Below are 27,885 nucleotides of genomic sequence, written 5' to 3' on the forward strand. Positions count from 1 at the left end.
GTTATAACAGCAGCAATGTAAAATGTCCAATAGCAAATTTTGGGAGGTTGCCCCTTTCCTTCCCCTCCTCTCCTTTAGCTGTGCTTACATGTTGCATTAACCCAACCATTGCGATGGTGTGATGTAAGACCCAACCATTTCAGTTTGTCAATTATTGCTTTGGCATTGTCTTCTTTATCAGCCCAATCCTGATTGCAATGTATATATTTCTAGTCATATATTAGGCAATTTGCTCTCATTTGCCTGTTGATATATTGTTCTATAGAATGGTTTGTGTTTATAATGCTAGATGATCTTGTCCAATCTGGTGTTTAATATATTAAGCGGGATGTTTGTTTTTATCTTCAGATAGTCCGGATAAATTGACTGAACTGTTTTCCAGTTGATGTCAATCAGAAAGACTGTTTGTTGCCCTCCCCAAATCCCACTCAGCCTGGATTTCGCTATAGATTGCCTTCTAGTTATTGTTATGACTGTAATGGCACCTGCCCTTCATGATTGCGAATTGTAATGGTCATTTAAAATCATTTACAATCTTTTTTGCGAAGGTCATAAAGCAAATATGGTAGTTATTAAGCAAATCCATTTTTTGCCATGGCATAGTTTTGTCAAAAACTGGAAGTGCCAGTTTTCAGCAAAAATCTGTAAATGCAATGGTGTGGCCAAGCACCTGAAGTCTGTTTATGTGTGACATGGGGTGGAGGTGGGAAAGCTATTAGAACTCTGGATCCAGGTCATAAGTCTCCTATTTTGGATCCATCATAATTTTGAATGATCACTAAGCGAACAATTGTAAGTCAAGGATTACCCGTACAACATCTTTGGCCACAATTATTCCTATCTAGACCTGATCCAACCATCAAATCAAATATCAAGTCAAACATTAAGCTCCCGAATGCTATATGGGAGGAGGAAGAAGTTTCACAGACATGGTAAAAGACAAATGATCAGGATTGATCCCAGACTGAACCAAATCATGATCTGGTTTTAGTTTAGTCTGTAGTCAATTAAGACTGAATCATTAAAACACGGCTACACAATCCTTAGCCCATGCTTTGCAACTCCTAAACCAGTGAGCACTGCCCAGAGTTGTGACTGTGATTATTGGTAGGCTTCTGAACTGCACCCTTTGTGGTTAGAAGATTGATGGCTATTTGCTTTTTTTTTCGTCCTTCACTTTTCCTTCCAAGTTTTGATTTGGTGAGAAATTTTAGGATCAGCAGCATCCATTGATGGTGGGGATTTCAATGTAGTGGCAATTGTGACCATGCCATCAACACCATGCTCTTTGTTAGGTATATTATGTAAAAAGGGAGAATGATGGTATGGCCACAGCTACTATCTTGACCCCTCAGCTTTAAAAATAATAACATTAAATAAATATATTAAATTCTTTTTGAAATGTTGTAAGATTTTCTGCTCTAAAACTGAAACAATTATCTGGAAGTCTAATATTAGAAATCTTCAGTTAAATAAAAGGCCAAGTTAGCTACTTATCTTTAGACCCACACCATTTTCATGATTTCTTATCTTCTCAGTAAAAATCCCAATTAAAACAAGGGCAATTTGGAAATAAACCTTTTGGTTATCAGTGACAGACACTCGCAGATACAGAACTTTTATTATACAGTACACATTAGAAAACTACATTACTTTTCGACATAATTGAGGCACCTGTCATAACGTCTTACAAGGTTTGAAATTCCTTAGTAGTCACTTGGCGCCAAATCTGGGCTATGGGGGGCGGGGTGATCAAAAATATCCCAATGGGAACAGCTTTAAAAGTTCTTGGGTGCGTCTAGCAGTGTGCAGGCGAGTATTATAACCAACACCACACTGGAAGTGATGCCATAGAAAATCCTGCCAAATGTGAAGATGCCAAAGGAGCACTGCTAGTGAAGTTCATGGAGCTTGGTTCAACATTCAGAAGTCTACTGTGAAACGTTACAAAAGCTCAGACAAGCCCCATCCATAACAAGTGTCAGGGCCTGCCGACCTCCGGTGTGGTGTTGGTTCACGATAATGCTCACCCGCACATCGCTAGACGTACCCAAGAACTTTTGAAGCAGTTTTGTTGGGATGTTTTTGATCACCCCACCATAGCCCAGATTTGGCAATGAGCAGCTATTACCAAGGAATTTCAAATCTTGTAAGAAATTATGACAAGTGCCTCAGTTTGAATGGCAATTATGTCGAAAGTAATGCAACATTGTAGTTTTCTAATATGTATAATAAAAGTTCTGTATCTATGAGTGTCTGTCACTGATAACCAAATGGAGGCTTATTTCCGAATTGCCCTCATATTTTTCAATATAAACCAAAAGAAATTCATCACTGTATTTATCAATTGAGATATATTATGTTCCATTTGATTTTTATGTCCCAATGAGGTTATTCTCTGCTTCCAATTTTTTTTTCAAATTAAAAAAAAATAAGAGCTAAGTAATAAGGGAACTTACTTTATTTTTTTAAATATTAATCACACAGCACAACAATTCAGTGGTATTTCCATAACAAAAAAATGGTTCTCCATCTTGAATCAGACATGTTCCTTTTAAATATATCCTAATGAATTGCATAAGATTACATTTTCCTAATAGAAGCATTACAATTTAATCTAAACAAGTACTGTAAATCCACTTACATCACCTCTTCCTGACCTAAGTTACAATATTTTGGTGTACTTAAAAAATTTTCTAGAAAATGTGGGTTTCAATAAGAGAGAATAGACAACACAATGTATTGGTGAAAGGGAAATAAAAAAGGAGACCAAAACATTCAACTATTTTAATTTGTAGATTAAATAGCAGGAAGGCAGCTTACAGTAACCATGCCTGGAAGGAAATTTTGGCTTAGTATTTTGTTATGAGGTTAAAAAGAAGCCATGGACCATGCAAATTATACATGTATACAGATGGGGATTATGTAATCTTGCTACATTTATATCCTTAAATTTCCAATTATGTATGTGCATGCCCCACCCACTCAATGCAAGCTAATTAGCTATATATGGAAACATTTAGTATATGGATGATACTGTAGATCAATTTGGCCATATAGTACCACCTGCTGAAGGAAGATGAATTTTGACTGCCTAGATCAGGGTTAGGCAACCTTGGGCCTTTTACAACTCATGCTGGCTCAGCATGCTGGCTGAGGAATTCTGGGAGTTGAAGTCCATGAGTCATAAAAGAGCCAAGGTTGCCTAACCCTGGCCTAGATGTAACTATAATTCTTAATTTATACCACACACACCTAGGCGCAATTTGCAATGACTGCTTATTTCCAGTCAATGACAGTCATGTACTGTTTCCAAGGTCAACTATAATTTGTCCTGCTAGAAATGTTGGGATCCTAACATGCTCACAAGGATTTAGTTCCCAAAACAGTCCATTGTGAATCTATATTGTTCAATCATTACAGGATGCTCTTTGTAATGCAACATACATAAATAAAACCACAGGTCAAAATGGAAAGTCAACCACTTTTCGCTGGGGTGGTGGTGGTGGTAAGTGTAAAATAAAAACCCTGATCCTTAAAAATTTCTCAGCTGTATGATCCAGGTAAATGCATAATTTAACCCCATTCTCATTGGTCGCAAATTTAAATATGTTCAAGTTCTATTGGAATTATTTTAGAAATTAAAAAATATTCATGATGGCTACTTTTAAAAAAACAACAATATTGCTTACACCTTACCAATCTTTGAATAAACATGCTTAACCCAGGACAGGAAGAGGGCCCTATTGTATTACTATGTCTTCAACAATTTTAATCAAAATCTGCTGTATTTTATGGTATCTGACATCCTGACTATTAACACTGGTTTACTCTAACTGGGATGGATTTTCTAAACTGGGGAATCTTATATCGCAACTTCAACAAGTATGTGGTGCTCAAGCATAATAGTGCAACTTTAGTGTATTTTAACTGTTATCTCATTGCTAAGTGAGAATAGATGTAAGAAATATATGCACCAAGAACCTGGGTGTGATCAAATGGTATAACAACAAAAGAATAGCGTCTGGGGACATCAGAATCCATTTTAATATGGTGCCTTGGCCGATTTCTTCTTCTTCTGTTCCTCCCTCAGCTTCTGCTTCTTCCGCTTGCTGACTTCTTTGTGTCCTGAGGAGACATGGCTTGTAAAACATTGTTCATATAGCAGAACTACCCCAATGTAAAGATTGTTCCCTCAAAATTTGAGCCAGATCTTCTGAAAAGAGGTATAAGCAAATTTCCTAGGCAACTTCAATGTTATGGCATCAACAGTGTTGCCTTCTACTCAATAAGGCACATCCTTGCTGTAGGGCCTTCAAATACCATTAGAAGCTCCGGCTTCACTACAAGCATATCTAGCACAGAAATCTCTTCAACTTTTTTAAGAAGCCATCTTCTAAGGCTTCTATTCTATGGTATGAATCATAGCCTGAGCTTTAGTCATGGACCTTTTCATGGAAAATGAATTGAACAGCCTACTCTAAATCTCTGCCAAAGAATTGGAGCAGTATGAACTAGGTACCACTTTCAATACATCCAGAAGAATGTGAGCCATTGAAAAGGAAAGGACAGGAGTGAAAACTTTTGACATTCTTGTCCTTTTCTGGGCAAACAGGAGATGCAGATGAAGCACAGCTGGCTTTTTCCCATGCATTGCTCTCCATAACCATGGAGGAGAAGGATGATACCGTTGGAGAAAAGCAGAATTTGTGCCCAGGAGGCTGGGAAAATTCTCTTAAAACTTCACCCTCCTGACATAATTGGAGCCTTGGTGGAGCAGTGGGCTAATGCCTCCTTAAGTAACACCAGCTGCCTGCAGTTAGTGCAGGTTCGCATCCCACCAGGCTCAAGGTTGACTCAGCCTTCCATCCTTCCGAGGTAGGTGAAATGAGGACCCAGATTGTTGGGGGCAATTAAGCTGACTTTGTAAAAATGCCGCTTGGGGTGTGTGTGAAAGCCCTAATAAGCAGGCATATACATAGAATGAAGGCTACTGCTAAGCTTGTAAGCCACCCTGAGTCTTCGGAGAAGGGCAGGATATAAATGGAATTAAAATAAATAAATAAATAAATAAATAAAATAATCAGCCCATTGCATCAACTAGTGCAGGGGTCTTCAAACTCGGCCCTTTTATGACTCATGGACTTCAACTCCCAGAATTCCTCAGCCAGCATGCCTGGCTGAGAAATTCTGGGAGTTGAAGTCCATGAGTCATAAAAGGGCCGAGTTTGAAGACCCATGAACTAGTGCTTGCTATATACCAAGAGACATTCATCATTTTAAGTAGCTGCATCTCAAGAACGTTCTGAAAAAGTATGGTTCAGCTAAGCTACAGGACATTCACTAGTTAGTATAGGCAAATTAAAGGCAAGCAAAGGAAGCTTCATTTTGGAGAAGACGCCCTACAGAAAAACAAATGGACTTCTTTCTTCTCCATCATTGTCATCATCATTTTGAAAATGATGATTTATAAACTTCCTTTAGCCCAAAGAAAAAGAAATGTTTTAAGACAAGTAAAGAAAGACTGCTCTGTAACAAAATATTTCAATTTGTACTTACAGGCTGCCCCACAAGACTTCTTTTGATGCTTGAGTTTCTATTTCTATTGTAAGTTACTTCTCACTTGCTTTTAGCAAGAGTCAGTAGCAAAAATAGTTTCACTTCCGAAACTGGGGCTAACAATTGACAGCTGGATAGTTATCAAAGGAGAATCTAACAGGCAGTTTTCCCAGATTTTTGGCCCGTCTTGTTGCTAACTGTTGTAAACGTGAGCGATTGCTAAGTGCCTAAATCAAAATCACTATGCTAATGGTACAACAGTCATAACTTTGAGGACAGGTCAAAAGTCACTTTTTTTCAGTGCTGTCATAACTTTGAATCATTAAACAGATGGTTATTAGTCAGGACTGCTTGTACTGCTTCTTCCAACTAGCAGCAGCTCCCTAAAGATAACAGCAATTCCTGACAATCAATACTCAAGGGTGGCTTTAGCTGGATAATGAATTAGTCACGTTCTGATGACAAGACCCAGATGTTCAACTAATAAATATGTTACACCACCTTCCAATAACTGATTCTGGAAAAAGCTGATCAGCAAATTCATTTCCTTGAATTGCTCCCAATCCTGGCAATGGATTCAACTGGAGCTCGTTTCTGAAGTGCACGCTGTTGAAATCATGATTGCTTACCTGGTGAATGAATGTCCTGATCAAATGTGAGGATTTTAAAGCCTTAATTACTAGTTCTTTCTCTCTTTTGTGTCTGAAAATAAACATGCCATCACCTTTCCACCTGCGCTGCCAGGCTGAGTTAAATATTTTTTAACAGTCACAACAAGAATGGTCACTTTCAGAAACCCCTCTCGCCTTGCTTGTCCATTGCTGAAAGAACACTTATCTATTGCGTTGTGGTATGTTTAGCATTTTAAAATAATGAATAGTAGGTTGTGGGGGATTCTGCAGAGATCTGATAGTAATTATTTAAAGTCGCCAAAAGCTGTCAAGCTGCTGACAGAGGCGATGAGATGTTGGTTGCTGCATCAGCTGTTATCTGGGGGCAGAGGTAGGCATCCTTTTTTTCCCAATTAATAATTATAGAAGGCATCATCTTTTGGGCTGTGAAAAGAACACACTGTTTCTATCAACTGAGCATTCTCAATGTGTGCAATACCCCATGGTGGCAAGGAGTGGCCATGAAGGCCAGCAGGGAGAAAGGTAAGAAGGGTGCAGGAATCCTTTAATAAACAAACAAACAAAAATTTCCTAAAGTTGCAACAAGTCCATCTTTGCTGGTCCTAAGCTCAGATGAGAGAGGAAGAAAGCTGAGCCTGTAAAAAAACTTTCACCATTACAGAAGCAATAGATGCAATTCAGTGAAACATGACTGAAATCATAGGAGAGCAGATGTTATGAGTATGCAGTAAGGCACTAGCAATCCTTGCAGTTGTTTCTGAATTCTTAAATGTAGACAATTTGAAACTCCTTTTTAAAAAAAACAAAAACAAAACAAAACCTCAGCTCTCCATGAATTGCAAAGCCTGAAAGGGACACTCTGAAAGTTCAAGATCATTCTTATAGAGTCATATAGGCAGTCCATATCTAGCAACCCCAAACAGAACTGGTCATTTGTCATTAAGCAAACTGGACGCTAAGTGAAACCATGACTATGCTCATGATCTTGCTTCAACTTTCCTTCGCTTTACAAATCTCACAGGTTGTTAAGTGCAAGGATTAGTTTTACAGTTCCTTTTCCTTCACCATCATTGCTGTATATGGTCGCTAAACAAGGAATCCACTAGACACAGACTATCTGTAGTCTTCTTTATCTATAGATGAATTTTGTTCCAATTTCCATAAGGCTTGGAAGGGACAATGGATGTCCTGCGTAGCAAATTGGGAGAGCTTTCTTGGGGGGGGGGGAAACCCAACCATTTCCTAACAGGAATTCTGAGATGTAAAGCAAAGGAAACTGAACAATTGTGTAGACACGTATACAGTGCTACAATTTCTCATTTTAGCACATTCGTAAAACAGCAATTTAACGTACGTTCCTCTCCTATGATGGCAGCCAGTAAAGCAAATAGGGTATAAACAACAGATTACTCATGTTAAAGCTCTTGTTAATCCTGGATGCCAAAGAAAATGTGAGTCTTGCAGCATTAATCTGCAAATTAAATATTTTAGATCTTGCAGTGGCTGAAATGAACAAAATATGAGCAGGCTCCTCTGCATCTCAACTCTTCAGCCGAGTTGTAAGTTTTCAAAAGAAAATATAAAGAGGCACGTGAGCCTTCCTTGAAAAGTTCTGACTGGATGTGGGCATTAAAAAGTAATGGTAGAAAAGATGATCCCGTGCTCCAAAACTCAGATTATCCAGTAATTGACAAGCCTGAATCTGAAGCAAGGACAGTGGACGAAAATGCCAACTAACAGGCACAAGATGCAGCTTAGCAACAAGCTCCTCATAGCTATGGGCAAAGTGGCTGGATTTTACATGGGTATTTTTCACAATTTGCTGGGGACAGATGGGACTCAAAATACGTTGAGGCCTCTCTAAAGGCAGAGGATGAAAGAATGCACGTGACATGCTAGCTCTAAACCAGGGTGCAGCCCCATGATTTCCTTCGGTTCTTCTTTTTCAGTTCCTCTCTACTTCTCGAATCTTTTTTCCCTGGTTTTCCCACCAGTTCCCGTTTATTTACCAGCTCCTCATGCCCTGTTTTGTGCACACCTGATGAATAAAAGGGATTCTCCCAGTTGGTCATCACCAAGTCGTCATCCTCATCACTATTACAGTGAAAGACATGCTTGGGGTAAGTGGTGGGCTTCAGGGACTTTGGAGAACGGACATTAGCTGGCTGGAAAGGTAAGGCATTTTGTCCTCTCAGGGTGCATTCTGCTGCAAAAACTTCTTCATCAGGGACACCTGAAGAAGGGAAGAAAGCAAAACCATTCAAGACAGGAAGATGCTGGCCAACAGGTGGGCTTCAAGTGTCATAGAAAATAAAAGCAAAGCAAAGAAGCTTAGATAAGCAGGGCGTTTGTAGGGTCTGGTCAAAAGACCATCTAAGAGGTACCCCAAAGTTTGAAATGCACTGCATATAAGCAAGACTTCATCGAACCATCATCTTGATCATCATTGATGTCATCTGACTTTTGGCCATTTCTGCACCCAAGTCTGTAACCCAAGCCTGGAGTTGGGTTGAGAGTTGAAAGGAGCAAACCACTTAAGTTTTTTGTGCTTCAGTTTCTTCATGTGAAACCAAGCAGTATTTCTCCGTGTTAAGATACTACCCACTCACTGTGACTAGAAACTACACCAGTGTATTTGGAACAATGGGCAGGAAATAAAGAGAGGGAAATTAAAAAAAACACTGCAGTTTGACTCCTGATGAAGCTTCCTACGAGCATCCAATAATTGTGATGAATCAAATGGAATCATCACGATTCATCTACATACTCAGTACCTTCAAGAATGTGGGCAGACTGATGAAAAGATATAATACAGTCACAGAAGGTGCTTGCTACAGGCTGCCACTGCCTGAAAACAGCATCCAAGTGGAATTATAAAACCCAAATGAAATAAATCATCTGAAAATCTACAAGTTGTGAACTACAGGTAGTTCAGATGTGCATCCAGTATTCCGAAATACTAGTAAGAGTTGAACAATGGTATCTTTTTCTTTAAAAAGATGATTTTTTTTAAAAGAAAAGATGGCCAGAGACCTTACTAATGACGAAGAGCCAACTGTACAACAAAAGAAAAAGATTTTTTTTAAAAAAACTGATGCAAATAGATACGATTGGTGGAAAGAACCAAAATATCCTTGATTCCGTCATTTTATGAGACAAGATTTCATAAAAGACAAGAATTGCAGCTGCTGTATCAGATTTCCCACCTATACATCTCTAACCTGAAAAAAATCCAAACAAATATGAATACTTGCAATAGCTAAGAAGAAATGTTATAAAGTCACTGAGTTGAGTGACTTCAGCAATCATCTAGTCAAACTCCCTCAGGATCATTGTATCATTGATAGATGACAGCTCCTGTTTGAAGATCTCTAGCAAAGTACAACCCACCACTTCTTATGCCAGCCTGATTCACCAGCTGACCACTTGTACAATTTGGAAGTTCCTTTGGACATCTAGTATGACCCTACATCCTTGTAGGGTTAGCCCACTAGATCTGATCCTGCCCTCTTCACTGCAGCAATCTTCCTGATACTCGAAAGCTGTTATCCTATATTCTCTTGGTCTTCATGTGGAAACTACTGTTAGAAGAATTTGAGTGATGCCAAAATCAAAGAAAAGACCATATCCTCCAAAGGACTAAGATTTATGAATGTATCATTCTTTGAATTAAGCTCTAAATTAAATAGAATAAATCAACTGGGATAAAAAAGAGTATTTTACCACTAAAAAATATTTTAGAAATAAAAGCGTTGTTAGACCTGGAACACATGGTTGAGGTCATGTTCTTAACCACACCTAATAATACTCATTAAACATGGTGTCATCCCAGGTGGTGCCAAATTACGTGTTTTCTTTGCTGGATCATGAATCAGTTGCCTGGGATGGTGAGGAGGCAGGAGTTAATAACTAGGAAGCACAGCAAGGAGAAGTGGATACTGTATAGTGTTAAGAAATAAAAACTATTTTAAAATAAAAACAAGTGTTCAAGACCTTTTGCTTGACCAACTAATGCTTTTGGACCCTAACATTGAAAATGAACAGACATGCAGAGATGTCAGTTGCTTAGCTCGAATGAAACCCAAATAAAAAAAATGATGTTAGTCTGAATTCTGATTCATTTAATTCTGATCCCGAAAGCCACACATTTTCCCCAGGCCATTTTCTCTCAGTTCTAATTCAATGAAATGGAAACAAGTATAATGGCAAAGTCTACAAGTTCATGAACAGAACAATATTTTATAACAGGGGCCTCCAAGCTTGGCAACTTTAAGACTTGTAGACTTCAGCTCCCGGAGTTCCTCAGCCAGCAGGGGTGGCCAGGGAATTCTAGGAGTTGCAGTCCACAAGTTTTAAAAGTTGCCAAGCTTGGAGACCCTGTTCTGGTATATACCACACTTTTCCTTGAATGGATTTTTAAGGATGACTACTTCCTCCTCTGGGACGCGGTGGCTCAGTGGGTTAGGACGCTGAGCTTGTCAATCAGAAGTTTGGCGGGTCGAACCCCGAGTGCCGCGTAACAGAGTGAGCGCCTGTTACTCGTCCCAGCTTCTGCCAACCTAGCAGTTCGAAAACACATAAAAATGCAAGTAGAAAAATAGGGACCACTACGGTGGGAAGGTAACAGCGTTCTGTGTGCCTTTGGCGTCTAGTCATGCCGGCCACATGACCACGGAGACGTCCTCGGACAAGCGCTGGCTTTTCGGCTTTGAAATGGAGATGAGCTCCAACCCCTAGAGTCGGAAACGACTAACACGCATGTGCAGGGGAACCTTTACCTTTTTACTTCCTCCTCTGCCAGTCAGGGAGCGCTTTTTTTTTAAAAAAAAGGGGGGGTGACCCTCTGCCTTGGAAGATCTGTGAGATTCTTCCTTTTAGATTTTGTAGGAAGAGATGGCAGAAATTAATGTTTCATTTACAATCTCTTACTTCCTGGAAACTGACTAACTTTTTAGTGTTCCTACAGAGAGGAAGGACATATCTCATTTAGCAGAAAGGACAAATCAAAGGTTATGAACTTTACATGGGGAACAGCAGATCTATCTCTAGGATGAGCTGTTATCCTAACCACACTATTTTTCTAAGTTAACTAAATCGATGTTTTTATAACTTTTTAACTTAACTGTTATTCATCTCCCCTTTTTTCTTTATGCTTTGTGTATTTTAATATTTGTTTCTGAAATTTAATGAAGATTTCAAAATCTTATTTAAAAATCTCAAGTTAAAAAAATGACTCTGCCTCAATAATTTTGCCACCACGATCTGGCCAATAAAATGTCCAGGACTTGCAATTTATAAAACCTGTTTTATTAATATTGAATATGGATTATTTTAAAATGTTAGTAATTATTAGCAATATTCTTTGCATGTTAAAGCATGCTAATATATCAGGCATGTATCTTACACATGCCTTCTTACAGAAGCTTGCCTTTAGAAGTTGTGGGTGCTTCAACACTAGAGGTTTTTAAGTTTTTAAGAAGATAAACATTTATCTAAAATGGAACACAATTTCCTGCTTGAGCAGGGGGTTGGACTAGCAGACCACCGAGGTCCCTTCCAATTCTGTTATTCTGTTAATAATGCAAAAAAATTTTCAGAATCGTGGGTTTTTTTCACAGCACCCTGAAATTAAAATACAGAATAGCATGGCTTTATTCCTTTTACCCCAATTAAAAAAATCTTAACAGCTAGAACTCAAGGCAACAGAAAATATTAACATTAAAACTAGCTGTCCCTTTCATCAAGTTCTTATTGTCTACCTCAATTCTAGAATGACTTAAAAACACAATTTTTAACAAACTGATGGTAATGACAGACCTCGAGATTGTTTCTAAATAATTGGGTGATATCATTGTTTCCATGTTATTTCCTCAGTGGTGGAAAATCCTCTTGGCTATGAGCTTATTGAGAATGGAATTTCTAAACCAAATCAGTCCAGAAGATAACATTAACTCAAGAAGCATCAAGGAATCCACAAATATGCTTTGAAACTACATCTTTACATACTCAATCTTCTGCTCTAATTTTGTGACACCTTTGACAAATGGCTAGTCATGAATCATGTTTTCTTCCTGGAAACACCAGAGTGATGATCACAGGTGAGGTCACTGTGATCCATGTTTCTTCAACCTCCTCCATAAGCAACAAACAATGAACTACACTCAACACAGAGTAATCACTCATTTTCTATAGTGCCTGCACTGTCTGAAAAAAATCTAAGGTTTAGGACTACACAGGTACTTACAATATATGATGGTAGTAGGTAATAACCCGAATTTGCTATTAGCATAATAAAAGCCCCACATTTACATTTTTATTTTCATGAAATAACTCAATTGCAAAGAGACATTTCATATTTCAATATTAGCTACCTATTCTATTAACAGCTAATAATGCTTTTGTTTTTAATCCTAATGGCTACATAATATTCCTTATTGTATTAATTGGTGTTCTGAGCTGAGATACAGAACGAAGCATGCTTTCTAGCCACTGGATGGCAACATTGCACAATGAAAAAAGACCAACAAAGAAATCATCTATCAATATTTAGAGGAATATATTTTTAGTGTTTTCTGAAAAAAATATGTGTTGATAAGATAATCCTTTGACTGAAGATGCCAAGTTCAATTGCTGGCAATTTTACTTCAGAAGCAAAATTCTGTTGATGTCAGATCTACACTGCACAATCCTAAAAAAAAAACAACCAAGGGTAATTAATACACAACTTTAGATGGGCAGCTAAAGTCCTCAATGTGACTTTTACCATTAGCTTTCTATGTGTTGCAGTAATATCCTGGTCAAGTGCCATTACAAAAGGATTTAAGGAAAAAGGATTGGATATTAGCAATGACAACTAAATGGAATTACTATATTTGGATGGAAAGATTCTATTTCCCAGCAATGCCTTTCATGTATAAACTCGAAAAATTCCTAGCAAACAGATCTCAAAGCTGTGTCTTCTTGGAAAGCACCAAATCTGTTGTAAATGGATAGAGCTATCCTGTCTACTTCTGAGTTAGCCAAAAGTGTCCAAGAACTATTGGAGACAAGACTCCTGTATAAGACAATAATAATGAACATAGGCCTTTTTTGCATTTTAGGAAAGTGCCCATGCTATTTATTTATTTTTTACACTTGTATGCCATCCATCTCTCCAGAGGCAACTCTAGACAGCTTAACAGTTTGTTCAGTACTGTGTATAACTTGCCAGGAATTTACTAAGCTTAATTGGCAGGATTTATCTCGGGCAGACCTCTTCCGCGCTTTCATACTAAGCAGGCTGTGTGCCATGACTGACTTAAAAGAGCTTAATAAAAATTAGTACACATACACTGCTGTAAGTTTTTGGTAGGATAGGGTCATTTGCCTTTTCATGTTCTTCACATTTTAGTGTGCTCTCGGTAACCAAAAGCATGGGAGAATATGAAAATAAAGCACTCTGCACCTTGCGGCATCTAGCCTAGAATTTAGCAAGCTTAGGAGAAAGCATTTATTTCTGATAGAAGAGAATATATGTAGCTGTACTGAATCAAATGATCCTTGGTGCTCTCTGAGCTTGGCTGTTTTCTTGCAGACGTTTCATTACCAAACTAGGTGACATCATCAGTATTAGAAGGGACTGAGGTTTACACTAGTGGCTATTTAAACAGAGAGCAAACCCCACTCTCTTCTAGCACTGATGATGTTACCTAGCTTGGTAATGAAACAACTGCAAGAAAACAACCAATTTCAGAGAGAACCACGGACCCCCACAGTATAGGTTTCTGTAGACACCCTTACTTGCATGTCATTTACACCATCAGGTAGTTGAAAGAGAAGATATCCAACTGCCAATATACACCTTATGGAATGTTTTTGGAAGGCATAAACGATTCTTCAGCATAGATTCACTAGCTACATCCACCCTGAGAAGCAGCAGCCTATATATTGTGATAGTACAAAAACTATAGGGACGCTCAGTGGGTTAGGACGCTGAGCTTGTCAATCAGAAGGTCGGCAGTTTGGCGGGTCGAATCCCAAGTGCCACATAACAGAGTGAGCGCCTGTTACTCGTCCCAGCTTCTGCCAACCTAGCAGTTCGAAAGCACGTAAAAATGCAAGTAGAAAAATAGGGACTACTACAGTGGGAAGGTAACAGCGTTCCGTGCGCCTTTGGCGTCTAGTCATGCTGGCCACATGACCATGGAGACGTCCTCGGACAAGCGCTGGCTCTTCGGCTTTGAAACGGAGATGAGCACCGGCCCCTAGAGTCGGAAACGACTAGCACGCATGTGCGGGGGAGCCTTTATCTTTACCTTTACAAAAACTATGAATTTTTAATACTACATAAATTTCAAGATTCCCATAGAACATTGCAGACTTAGGATGCATGGATGAAGTAAGACTGAGCTTGTAATTTCTGGAGTGAAACAGCAAAGGAATCATCTTAGGACAAGGCATGATGGATGTTTTCCCTGTTTGTGGCAACTTCCTGTTTCACACCCTGGTCTGAGCTGAACCACATTAATCATATCGGAAGTGGAATGAAGGGGTGAGTTATTTTATTTTGATAAGCATTCAAATTCATTCATTTGCAAGCAAATGAAAAAAGAGAACGCTTTATTTTTTAAGTTTCAAGAACACCTCATATGTCGTTTCTAATACAAGCAACTATTACTTTTAATAGTTATTTAAAAGGGGTACAAGAAGATTCCGTTATATAAGCCACAAAATTATATAGATTTACCAAGCCTCATATTTAATAGTCCTGCTGCCACTCTTCACTGAAAAGACTATTAAAGGTGTCACCGTCTTAATGTTTTATAGTGCAACAATGAAGAGTCCCAGAGTATCTTAAAAATTAGTAATATTTAATATTGCTTAAACTTTGGTTGAAGTAGACTATGATCCACAAAAGTTTATGTGACACTAGCTTCATTATTCTTTAAACCAGAGGTCCCCAGCCTTTTGGGCACTAGGGATCAGTTCCATGGAGAAAGGTTTTTCCACAGACTGGAGAGTGTGTGGTTTGGTGTGCTGCCTGCATCCCGCGGACGGGGCTTTGCTTGTTTCTGCAGACTGGTTGCTGGCATGCTGTGGCCCGGTACCAGTTCACGGACCGGGGGTTGGGGAACTCTGCTTTAAGGGGCTATTAATGTAATAACTTTAAAATATACTTTCCATTACTGATTGCAAGTTTTATAGACTTCTGAGAAAAAATAATCCCACCTTTAGCGGTATATTATTTATCACTGTATATTGTATACATGAAAACAATGTATTTTCTCTAGTCCAACAATATATTTTTTCATGACCATTCTCAGTTACCCCTCTGTCAAGCTCCCAAGCTTACAATTTATAAATCATGTGTTCTTTTTATTTTATCTGTAGCATGCTTCCCTCCCCCCATTCTGCTCTCACTAGAGCAACTAGATGGAGATATCAAACAATCTCCAATACAGAAAACTATGTATCAGTCAGAGTAGGCCTAATACTGGTGCTTCAAACTCAGTACATGAAATCACAAACTGAGATTAATATTACTTGCCAAATTAACAATATTGCAAGGCTGTATCCAAAACAGACAAGCACAATGAAAGGTAATAGGTGTGATAAACTGGTTCCAATGAATGGATCAACAAGAATGATTTTAGAGAAGAGGAGAAAATATTATCTCTGAGTGGAAATAAGTATAAGGTTTTGTCCCAAACATTGTACAAGGAAAAGCTCAATACTCACTACAGGTAATTCTTGACTTATGACTATAATGGAGCCTACCCATTAAATTTAACAACATTTTTTGTGGCATTGTGAAACAAATACTGCAGTTACTAAGAAAACCAACTGGGAAGTGTCAGTTTTTGGCAAAACTATTGTAAACCATGGTCACATGAGTGTGGGATACTACAAATAAAGCCATATTGGCAAGCCCCTACAGTTCAGTCATGTGATCACAAAGGGGGGGGAACAGTTGGAACGTCAAATCCAGGTCATAAGTACTTCTTCCAGGTAGGTCTGCCTGAACTTTGAATGGTTGCTAAGCAATTGACTGTAAGTCAAGGAATACCTGTACTTCTAAGATATATAGCTAGCTCTAAAAGAGCCAAGGAAAATATCTCCGATATATGAAAAAATCTCATTATTATTCTAAGTACACAGGAGAAACTATGTGATAATTATGCACTGTTGTGGTCAAACTACAGTCAAAGATAACTCATGACAGCTGGATCTTCAAGCTCCATTCAGAACCAAAATTACGGTAAAGAGCAAACCTTAGATTATTGGACAGAAACTAATGGATGATGCCTAACAAAAGGTTTGTTGAGGAATATACTGAATGTTTTAACAGTGAAGATGTTTTTAAAGGTTTCTATAGTTCAAGTTTAGAAAAAGAATCTGATTTTAAAAATCAAGATTCATTTTGGAACATTGAATAACAACTATTTGAGACTTTCTTTGGCCTTCCCATTCTTTTTTACAACATGCAATCGAACTTCACTATTCTGGCAGAAATCACTATACTATATGTAGTATAGGCACCGCACACCTAGAGGACTGTGCAGGAGTGAGAGTGTATAGAATGGAAGTATGCTGAGTTTATTCTTTCAATGTCAAGCAGAGATTTGTGTTTTATTCCCTTCCTACTTACATCAAATAGGAGGGAAAATAAACACACTAGAACAGGCCCCATCCATCTCCTGAACAGTAACAGAAGTGAGTTCAGGCAACGCCCAGTGTACATTTTACTATCATTCTGGCCTTTGAAAAAAGCAATGTTTCCTCTCCTCATTTCTTTTGGATTTTAAATCTGAGGGAAAGATGTCCTTCTAATATGGGATGTTTGGGCAAATATAAAAAGGTGAGATTTTTTTTAAAAAAACAACAAGTCCAACACATGGAAATATCCACTTTGTGTTCTTGACAACAGTATAGTAATAGTAGTAGTAGTAGAAGACATAGTAGTAGTTTATTTATTGGTTTTGAGACCTTATCAGTAAAATAAAATACAGTACCTTATATAATTTCAGAATAAGATAGGAGGAAATAAAGCAATAAAATATCAGTAGATAAATCAATCTCCCTTACAGGGTACCCCAATTTGTTCAATGTATCAGGTTCATAGGGCCACTGCTTGAATTATAAACTTAGCAGTCTGCTTACAATATGTACATTACACTAGGGACCAGTAGGAAATACGATAATCTGTAATTCGGTTCCCTTTGGGCTGTTCTTTCCAACAGAAATTGTAAGTGTCTAAGCCTAAAGGGGGCACATAACTGACAGATGAACAATGCATGAGCAATATTTTCAACGGTTGGGTTAATGCATATGAAAGTCCTCTCATGATATGGCAAGTGACAGAAGTGCCCACATTTCCCCATGAAGTCCAATAACTTAAATCTTTTTCTAAGCAACAGTACAGATCGGAAAGCAGGATGTGTTCTAGCCTTCCTGCTGTAATCAACAGCTTAGGGCTTTTTTTTCTGGTGTACTCTAGATGCTGTCATCTAGCTTGGCTTCGGACACAATGTTCATTTGAGAAAGCGGAGTGAAAAATGCAACCACCAATTAAATCATAGTAGTACGCCTTTGTTTTGGGCAAGTCAGTTAGAAGGAGATAGAAAAGATTCAGGGTTCTTGGTATCAGTTGTAGCCAGTGCTTTTTTTGTAAAAGAAAAAGGTGCCGGAACTCACACATGTCATGCCTTGCCTACCCTACAAGGTTCCATCCAAAAAAGGTGCCGGAACTCCGTTCTGAGCGTTGGATGAGGGGAAAAAAGCCCTGGTTGTAGCAAGACCACCTTCTAAAGATTGTCAGCTGCCTCCTCCTTTCTGCTGTAACCACCACTTTCCTTGGTGTTTTCCAACACAGGGTTCCCTTAGAATTTATAGGAATGTCAACTACATTCTTTTACAAGGTCTTCAGAACATTAAGTCCTCCCTCTCAGATACAACCTGTGTCTGAAATACAAAGAAAACCCACTAAACATATCTGAAATTACTAATGAAGCAACATTTCAAAAAATTCATTTGCTTTTTAAAAAGCACTACTGTTTTATTATATTCTGTGACTTACTTTTTAAAGAATTTGCTCTTATAGATATAATAGAAGAAGAACTGCACACAAGGACAAAAATTTCCTGACTAAAATGTAGAAAGAGTGAAGCCATCCAAGAAACATCTACGGAATGTTTGAAAAGCTGGGAGGTTTACAGTCTTTTAATTGCTTTTTAAAAGGCAGTGGTCATTTGTTAAAATAATCCTAAATACTGGAATTTATCCCTTGGAAAATCTGTGCAGCCTATTCACTACTACGTTATAAAATATAAAGAAATGATTTTGGTACAGATTTAGGTGGATTCCCATTTTGGATAGTTATTCTTTCTTTAAAAGCAACTAATCAATCCTAGGATTAGTTATAAGCTTTCTTATTGTTGTTCTGGTTTAGTTATTGTTAAATATTTCTTCCCTGGACCTTGAAAGGGAAAATTTCTTTCCCTATATCAGGAGTGGGGAATCTTTTATGGGACCAAAGATTTAAAAAATAATGGAAAAAATAAACTCCATTATCTCTGTGAGTGGGACAAATGTGATTCAAGATATCCTCATCCCACAAGTATACTAGTGTAGTAAAATTTTGGAATGTATCCTGATTAGATTATATACTCCTTTATTTATTGGAGTTCAATTGGCATTGCACCCTGATCTCTCCCAGTTTTTGTAATGTTTCATGCATCTCTATAAATCACAGCACTGCAGTTCCCATCCAAGATCAATCCAGTAGAACCCAAAACACAATGGAAGAAATAAGATTGGCAAGAAACTCCCAAAACAAAGATCCAAATAAATCCTGTAGAACTGAAGAGAGAGCCATGACAAAGTTCTCTTCTTTTTCATTCAAGGATTCTGCGTATCACAGGGGACATATTTAAAGCTAAGGTTCAACAAAACAAAGAGAGACTTTATTCAAGACAGCTGTAAAGGCATGGCCTTGCATGAGAGTTTGAAGAAGGAAAAAGGAAAAAAATAGGACAGTCACAGATTTTATATTTCTGTCTATAAGGATGCTCTTTGTTATTCTGGGCTCCTTTAAGTCATTAACAGCTCAGAATATAATGAGTAGGGCTTTTGTCACAGATTTCATTATTATTTTGGTTAGCATAAGGTACTAGTTCAGATAGGCTACTATATTTCCTGTTTGAGGAAGATTACCTAATGTAAACATCAGCAGAAAATTATGGACCTTGGAGTGAGGTGAATAACATTTTGTTATGTTTTCCTTTCGAGAAATCATACACAAGCTACTATGCAATTTTTCTATATACACACAACCAAAGAATATATGTACATCAATGTTTTCCCATACGTTTTGAACCATTATAGAATTATTACTTCATTCACTCCCCCTAGCATTATCTACTCTGGATCTTGTTAAATCTCTGTTAAATTCCATCAGAAACTAAGATATGATGGGATGAAAAATATCAAAGCAGTTTACAGTGCTGTTTTAATTATCTACTTTTTCTTAAATTTTATACTTTACCCCAGCCCTTCATTTAAGGCAGGGGTGTCAAACTCAATTTCATTGAGGGCCGCATCAGCATTGCGGTTGCCCTCAGGGGGGCAGGTGGGTGTGGCCTGGGTAGACGTGGCCTGCTGGGTGGGCGTGGCTAGAGTGTGTATGGCCTACTGGGTGGGCGTGGCCAGCTCTACATCATTCGCATCAAGGGTGCCTATGGGGGCCCGGGCAGGAGTGGGCAGATCTGAGGGTCTCTGGCAGGAGGAGGGTCTCTGGGCCAGGGCCAAGGCAGTGGGGGCCGTTCTCTCACTGTTTCCAGGATGGCTTTGTGGGCCGCATGAAACCACCGCGGGCCGGATCTGGCCCCCGGGCCTTGTGTTTGACATGTCTGATTTAAGGGATTGATTCATTTTCCTTTAATTTATAATGGATAAGATTACACATTGTCAGGTCCAGCCCGAGAACGTCATAGAACCACAAACATTAGTTCTTTAGATGCTTACATCCAATACAGAATCTCGCGAAATTAAGCTTTACCTTGCCACAACAGATATACCCTGGGAGATTGTAGCGAGTGCCTATTTTAACTTTCTTCCCGTCTCCTATTCAGCTATTGTCTGATCTGCTCCCTTTGAGTGTGTTCCTTCCTTCCTGGGGAAAAAGCCACTTCACTGTCCATTTTTCCCCCTCTCCCTTTTGTAGGCACCATTCTTCATATACATAATATTAAGTTGTAATGAGTTTGTTTAGTTTTGGCTTAATGGAATGAATGAAGCCATCCCTTGTAGCTTCTAACCATGATTTTTGGCTTAGAGTTGCGAGATAATGTTTAATAACCCCATTTATTCAACAAACCATGAGTAAGTATGCCAAAGTGTAGCATGATGTGTGAACTGGGCCAAAGACTCTGATATGGGATCTGTCAACCTCGGCAATTTTAAAATGTGTAGGTTTTAACAGCATGTTAGCTGGAGAATTCTGGGAGCTGAAATCAATAGGTTATAGAATTGCTGAGGTTGATAAACACTGCCTTAGTAGATTATGCTGAAATATGAGTATATCACATTTATCCAAGAGCTATAGACAAGAGGCTATGAGCTGCAGTTATAACATACAGGCTGAATAAAGTAAATGAGTTGAAACAGCATTATGATTTCTGTGCCAAGCCTCAATTCTCATGAGGCTTAGGAAGTTTCGATAACTGTTTTCTTCTTTCTTTCATTTTCAAACCAGCTCATAGTATTCTTACAACTGTGTGCAATATTAAGAAGATATTTTGGACAATTCCCACTCTTCCTCCCCTCTTAGCAAATATGGACCTAAAACAGTTCTGCCAAAAGTAAATGAATGATTTGATGATGGAGGAGGAATCCATAAACTTACAAGACAAGGAGGCTTCATGATTAGAGAATCAGAGTTAATCTGTAGTAAACAGCATTTGGTATCTTAGCTCCATGAAGCAAAAACCTTTTGACAGCCTGTTGCAGCACTCCTATTTTTGGAAGATTTGATCTGGCAAGCCTAAACCTCAGACAAACTATTTTGAAACCAAGCTAATGCTTAACAGTTGAAGAATGCTTAATAGTTTGCCAAACAAAAGTGCTGCTGAACTAATGAAAGGACTTTAGCAAGCTACACAGTGTCTGAAAGGTCTCTACTGACAGAAGAAGTTTCATTTCAGCATGCTCAGTCCTTGTCACATGGTAAAATGATTGTACCAACACAAACAAAAGAAAGCATACACAGTGCTTGTAATTCTAAAAGATTAATGCATTTTCAGGCCTCTGTCCTACTTTGTAGCTAGACAGGACGCAATCAGTAAATCCTTGCATTACCACAAGAATATTAATTCCTACATTATGTCGACTGCATAACACCAAAGTGGGCATATCCATAAAAGGGCTGAATGATCTAGTGGACAATGACAGACTCTGGTAAGGAGAGGACAGATACTGTATATGATCAGATGGATTCTCATCCATTAAAAAGACTGTTCCTCTACTTGAATGCTAAAAATGTGCAGTCCCTGAGGAACAGAACAATCATTCCTTATCTCCCACTGTCATGCACATGCTGCAGAAACACAACATACATACACAACATACACAACACTCAGCCCCAAAGATTCCTTCCAGCAAAAAGATAACAGGCTTATTTCCATCAATTTTCATTAAGTCGGGATAGATCCCTCCATACCAAGACAGGGCTATACTTAGGACTAACCTGATAGATACAGTCAAAGAAATGAAAAATTAGCCTAACATCAGTTCATCTAGACCAGATATGTCAAACACAAGGCCCGGGGGCCAGATCCGGCCCGCGAAGTGGTTTCATGTGGCCCGCGAAGCCATCCTGGAAACAGTGAGGGAACGGCCCCTTGAGGGCACCCAGCCCCTTGAGGGCAACCGCAATGCTGATGCGGCCCTCAATGAAATTGAGTTTGACACCCCTGATCTAGACTACTTATGACAACTCATTTAATGATCATTCGAAGTTACAACAGTGCTGAAAAAAAAGTGACTTACAACTAGCCCTTGCACTTAGGATGGTCAGTGTCACCACTGTCACATTCAATAACCATCTCTAAAATGATAATAGCGCAGTATTGTGACTAAGATCAACTCAGATTTGATTGCACCTATTTTACCCATATTGCCCTAACCTATATTCCGGGATTCCCATAGTGAACACCTGTTGGAAAATGCTCAACGTACTTGTTTCTGAGGAATACTAAAATCTATTTCCAGTTAGAACTCGCTCTCAGAAAAATGTGTTTTAGGGGCTATGTTATGCTATATACTTCAGGATTTGATACTCAAAAAGCTTAAAAAAATACAGCTGGTAGCAGATTTCCAGTTGTTTAAACAGCAGGATAAAATAGAAGATTGGAGGAAAGTAGACTGCTTCAGAAAATTGCTGGAACTGTGTTTTAGGAACTTGATTCCTTCCATCAGCACCTATCTTCTCAGCTGCTCTTTCATGATACTGGCCCAATAGGAATTATGTAGAAACCTAACCTAACTTACCTATAGCTCCTTCCATCGCGATCTGAAGACACTCTTATTTGAACAAGCCGGCCTGGCCTGATGGGGGATGGGTTGGGTTTTTATGGTCATTTTTAATATCTGTATTTACTGTTTTTAGTTGGGCATGTTTAATTTTCTTTTAACTTTTGTATTTTTGTATTTTTTATATATCTGCCCTGTTCACCGCCCTGAGTCCTTCGGGAGAAAGGCGGTATATAAATAAAATTATTATTATTATTATTATTATTATTATTATTATTATTATTATTATTATTATTATTATTATTATTATTATTATTATTATTATTTGAGGTGCCCACCCCTATTGTGCAGGTCATGACTATTCCCCAGAAGATGGCCTTCTATCTAAGATGTCCCCCAATCTTATGTATAATTATGTGATAATTATGACACTTCCTGGATTCCAAAGGCACTTATCTTTAAATTTTATTTAATATTAATCAATATGACATGTTGTGAATCATAGGTAGAAACCATGCACCGGGAGTCTCGATTTAAAAGGTCAAGAGTGCTTTACTAAGATTAGTTCATTATGCCAAGGACTGCAAAGCAGAAGCTTACTTTAATACAAAGATCTAGTTAAGTCAAAAATAAAGTCATTAAATAAATTTATTAAATAAAAACAGTTTTTATTTCCAATTCAGGTTTTTGGTGTTTTTGCCATTTTACTGGTGATGGTGATGGTTGCAGTCTTATTGGAGTTGCTCTTGACACTGGAAATGGGGAATAGCATTGCATGGAGAATAACTATGAGCTACTGGACTTGTTCTTTCCTTAAGAAAGTATGAGACATCACGGAGGGTCATTTTTAGATCTTGAAAGATCTTCACCATAAATCCTATGTATGTTCTTACCTTCTGGAATTAAGTAGATGGGTGACAAAGCACTCTTTAATGGCAACGTATACAGACATTCTTTAGTGGCAACATATTACAGCTTATGACGCTCAAAACTTTAGTGAGTTGCAGAAAGGTTGTCACTAAAGGGTGGGATCAAATGAATTCAGCCCATTTCAAAATAATTATTCAGGCTTCCAGAGTTATGAAGAGTAGGAACAGAAAACCTGGCACCCCTGTTTCCGCCCTATCTTTGCATCTTGAAGTCAAAGATCACACATCTAATTTCAGTCAATCATTTGCAAGTGCTTGGGAAGCCAGAAATGGGATCCCAGGAGCTATCTGGGGCTTAGGAATCACCCCCAATCCCTTGAATTATAAGACCAAGTGCCAATGATCTTAGATTTATTTATTTATTAAAAAGAGAAAATGGCTGTTGGACTGTTGCAGTTTCATCTTTATGTTGTTTCTATAATTTTTATGGAAGTGATTCATAATACCCCTTCCCATTTAAGTTTCTTTTAAAGTTTTGTTATTCTCAGTTGTATGACATGAAAAGTATTATACTGAAAACAATGCTAATTGATGTTTATTTCTAGAATAAGAAACTCAGTATAGGTAGTCTTTGACATAGGATCACAACGAAGCCTGTCCATAATGGTCATAACAGTAGTAAAACAGATCATTTAGATCAGACGTGTCAAACACAAGGCACGGGGGCCAGATCCGGCCCGCGAAGTGATTTCATACAGCCCGCGAAGCCACCCTGGAAACAGTGAGGGAACGGCCCCCACTGCCTTGGCCCTGGCCCAGAGACCCTCCTCCTGCCAGAGACCCTCAGATCTGTCCCACTCCTGCCCAGGCCCCCATAGGCACCCTTGATGCGAATGATGTAGAGCTGGCCACGCCCACCCAGTAGGCCATACGCACTTTAGCCACGCCCACCCAGGCCACGCCCACCCGGTCCCCTGAGGGCAAACGCAATGCTGATGCGGCCCTCAATGAAATTGAGTTTCACACAACTCTGTTTTACAATCTTTCATGCAGTCATTAAGCAAATGCCAGTCGCTATGTAAAGCAGCGGTTAGCTATGGGTGCAGTTTGGTTGAAAATTGGAAGTGCCAGTTTTCAGCAAAACCATCATAAAGCATAGTATCATGGCTATGGGATGCTGCAAGCAGCCATAAATGCGACTGTGTTGCTGAGTGTTTGAAGTGTTAGGTCACATAACTGCAGGGGGGGGAGGGGAGAGGGCACTCGCCATCAGAACTTTGAATGAGTTGTAAGTCCTTTTTTGCATTGGTCATAACTTCAATCAATTACTAAGCAATGGGTTGTAAGTCAAGGACTATCTGGACAAGCATTCATGTTTATTGAAATGCACACTAATTATGAGTTGTAGGCATCTGCTCTTCATCCAGATTTTCCTGATGTGAATATTGCACATAAAAGCTGTTTTTTTCTTTCTCCACCTCCAACCGGTTAATCTGCTTTATCAAAAGTATTCAAAATGTCTGTTTCTTATTTCTATAGGGTTTTTTATTCTTTTAAATTGTTAAAAATACACTAAAGGGTTAAATAACAAACCATGTACTGCAATTGCATGTTTTATTGCACAGACTTTGATGCACGTTGCTTTCAGATGTTTTGAATATTACAACTCAATAAAAAATAAAAATAAAACAGATTTTAAAATGGAGAGCTAAGGCCGTATCAGGTACTTAAGGTATTTATTTGTTTGTTTGTTTGTTAATAGCTATGTACTCGAGTGCCAGGCAAGGCCTTTCCAGAAGGCCAGGAGAGTGGGGGCCTGGCTCACCTGGGGGAAGGGGGGGCAACCCAGTGGGACAACAGCAGAGAAGTCTCTCTTCCTGGGCCCTGCAGTAAGAATTGAGATGGGGTTCAGACAGCTCTGTCGATAACCTGACCCCATGCCAATAGGGCTTTAAAAGTCGCATCCAACCTCTTGAATTGAACCCTAAATTGAACCCTATTCTGAATCCAACCGATTGCGACTAAGAACCCATATTAGGTCTTATCTCGCAGCGATAAGGGTGGCGAGGTCTAATTACTTCGCTACCCTTATCGCGTCCGCAGATAATCGCCCGGCCGCCCTGTTTAGGGTGACCCGCTCCCTCCTCAATCAGGAGGTGAGTGAGGAACCCTTGCAGGGGCGTGCCAAGGAGTTTAGTCAACATCTGTTGGATAAAATCGCTCGGATTCAGATCGATTTGGACTCCGACTGGGCAGTCAGATGATCAGGACACGGGTGATCTTGTCAATGTGATCTGGGAGGAGTTCGATCCTGTAACTCCGGAGGAAGTGGACAGGATTATGGGGAGGCTGAGCTCCACCACATGTTTATTGGACCCGTGCCCTTCCTGGCTGGTTTATGCAGCCCGGGAGGGGACACGAGGCTGGTTCCAGGCGGTTATATCTGCCTCTTTGAGTGAGGGTAGTTTCCCCGCCGCCCTGAAGGAGGTGGTGGTGAGACCTCTCCTCAAGAAGCCTGCCTTGGACCCAGCTGTGTTAAATAACTTTCGTCCGGTCTCCAACCTTCGCTTTCTTGCGAAGGTTGTTGAGAGTGTGGTGGTGCATCAGCTCCCTCTGGTTCTGGATGAAGCGGATTATCTAGACCCGTACCAATCGGGCTTCAGGCCCGGGTACAGCACGGAGACGGCATTGGTCCCTCTGGTGAATGATCTCTGGAGGGCTCGGGACAGGGGATATTCCTCTGTCCTAGTCCTATTAGACCTCTCAGCGGCTTTCGATACCATCGACCATGGTATCTTGCTGCGGCGTCTCAGGGGATTGGGAGTGGGAGGCACGGTTCTCCTCCTATCTCCTGGGACGCTCGCAGTCGGTGTTGGCAGGGGGCAGAGGTCGACCTCGAGGCCTCTCGCTTGTGGAGTCCCTCAGGGGTCGGTCCTCTCGCCTCTCCTGTTCAACATCTACATGAAACCGCTGGGTGAGATCATTCGTGGTTTTGGAGTTGGGTATCATCAGTATGCTGATGATACCCAGCTTTTCATTTCGACCCCAAACCACCCCCGTGATGCCCTCGACGTGATGTCCTGCTGCCTGGAGGCGGTTCGGGTCTGGATGGGGAGGAACAAGCTTCGACTCAACCCTGACAAGACCGAGTGGCTGTGCGTGCCGGCATCTCGGGATATTCAGGATATCCCATCTCTCTCTATGGGGGTGAGTTATTACCCCCCGTAGATAGAGCTCGCAACTTGGGAGTCCTCCTAGATTCACAGCTTTCTCTAGAAGACCATATAATAGCTGTGACTAGGGGGGCCTTCGCCCAGGTTCGCCTGGTGCGCCAGTTGCGGCCCTATCTAGACCGGGATGCCTTACGTACGGTCACTCATGCCCTCGTGACCTCTCGTCTGGACTACTGCAATGCTCTCTACATGGGGCTACCCTTGAAGACCACTCGGAGGCTCCAGCTGGTACAGAATGCAGCCGCGAGAGTTGTGTTGGGAGTTTCCCGACACTCCCATGTTACACCACTGCTCCGCGAGCTGCATTGGCTTCCAGTTGTCTTCCGGGTGAGATTCAAGGTGTTGGTAATGACCTACAAAGCCCTACATGGCATGGGTCCGGAATACCTTGGGGAGCACCTGCGGCCGGCGTCAACTTCCCTCCACCCAATACGCTCCCACAGAGAGGGCCTCCTCAGGGTGCCACCGGTCAAAGAATGTCGACTGGTGGCCCCCAAGGGGAGGGCGTTCTCTGTGGGCGCGCCGGATTTATGGAACCATCTTCCGGTCGAGCTCCGGATGGTGCCTGACCTCCGCTCCTTCTGGCGCGATCTCAAAACCTACCTTTTCGAACAAGCTGGCCTGGCCTGATGGGATGGGGTTGGGTTTTTATTAATCTGTTTTAATCTATTTTTAATGTGTTTTAACTTATTCATGGGCATTTGTTTAATCATTTTTAATTTTTGTATCTTGTTTTTTAATATGTATTGCCCTGTTCACCGCCCTGAGTCCTTCAGGAGAAGGGCGGTATACAAATAAAATTAATAATAATAATAATAAAGCAAACCAACGCAGCTTCCACAGCAAAGGTGTAACATACACCATTCTTTCGGCACCCCAGATTGCTCACACAGACAAATTTTGTAGCAGCTGAAGCTTCCAGATACCTTTCAAGGATTGCAGATTGCACTGCAACACTCTATGAAGAGGCGGCAACCAAGGTATTAGTGACAAAGCAGAGCGCCCCCCCCTTTCCAGGAAAGGGCGTTAACTGATGCACGACATGAAGTCAAGCCAAGTTTTGTAAGGCTTAATAAGAGACTTCGA

At 39.9% G+C, this 27,885-nt stretch overlaps 1 protein-coding gene across 5 annotated transcripts in view; it reads right to left on the minus strand.

Annotated features, from left to right (window-relative positions):
* Nucleotides 1-2,446: 2,446 nt before the first annotated feature.
* DNAJB6 (DnaJ heat shock protein family (Hsp40) member B6) overlaps nucleotides 2,447-27,885 on the minus strand; it is a 62,401-nt gene continuing 36,962 nt past the window's right edge. For all 5 annotated transcript variants that reach the window (XM_083376722.1, XM_083376719.1, XM_083376721.1 and 2 more), the window contains 2 exons: nucleotides 8,230-8,424; nucleotides 2,447-4,128 (listed from right to left, as the gene is read on the minus strand). In XM_083376722.1, coding sequence (XP_083232848.1) covers nucleotides 4,046-4,128; nucleotides 8,230-8,424 — 278 coding nt within the window. In that variant the 3' untranslated portion in view covers nucleotides 2,447-4,045. The remainder of the gene's footprint in view (nucleotides 4,129-8,229; nucleotides 8,425-27,885) is intronic.

This window comes from Vipera ursinii, assembly GCF_947247035.1.
Source record: "Vipera ursinii genome assembly, chromosome: Z".
NCBI classification, from domain to species: Eukaryota; Metazoa; Chordata; class Lepidosauria; order Squamata; family Viperidae; genus Vipera; species Vipera ursinii.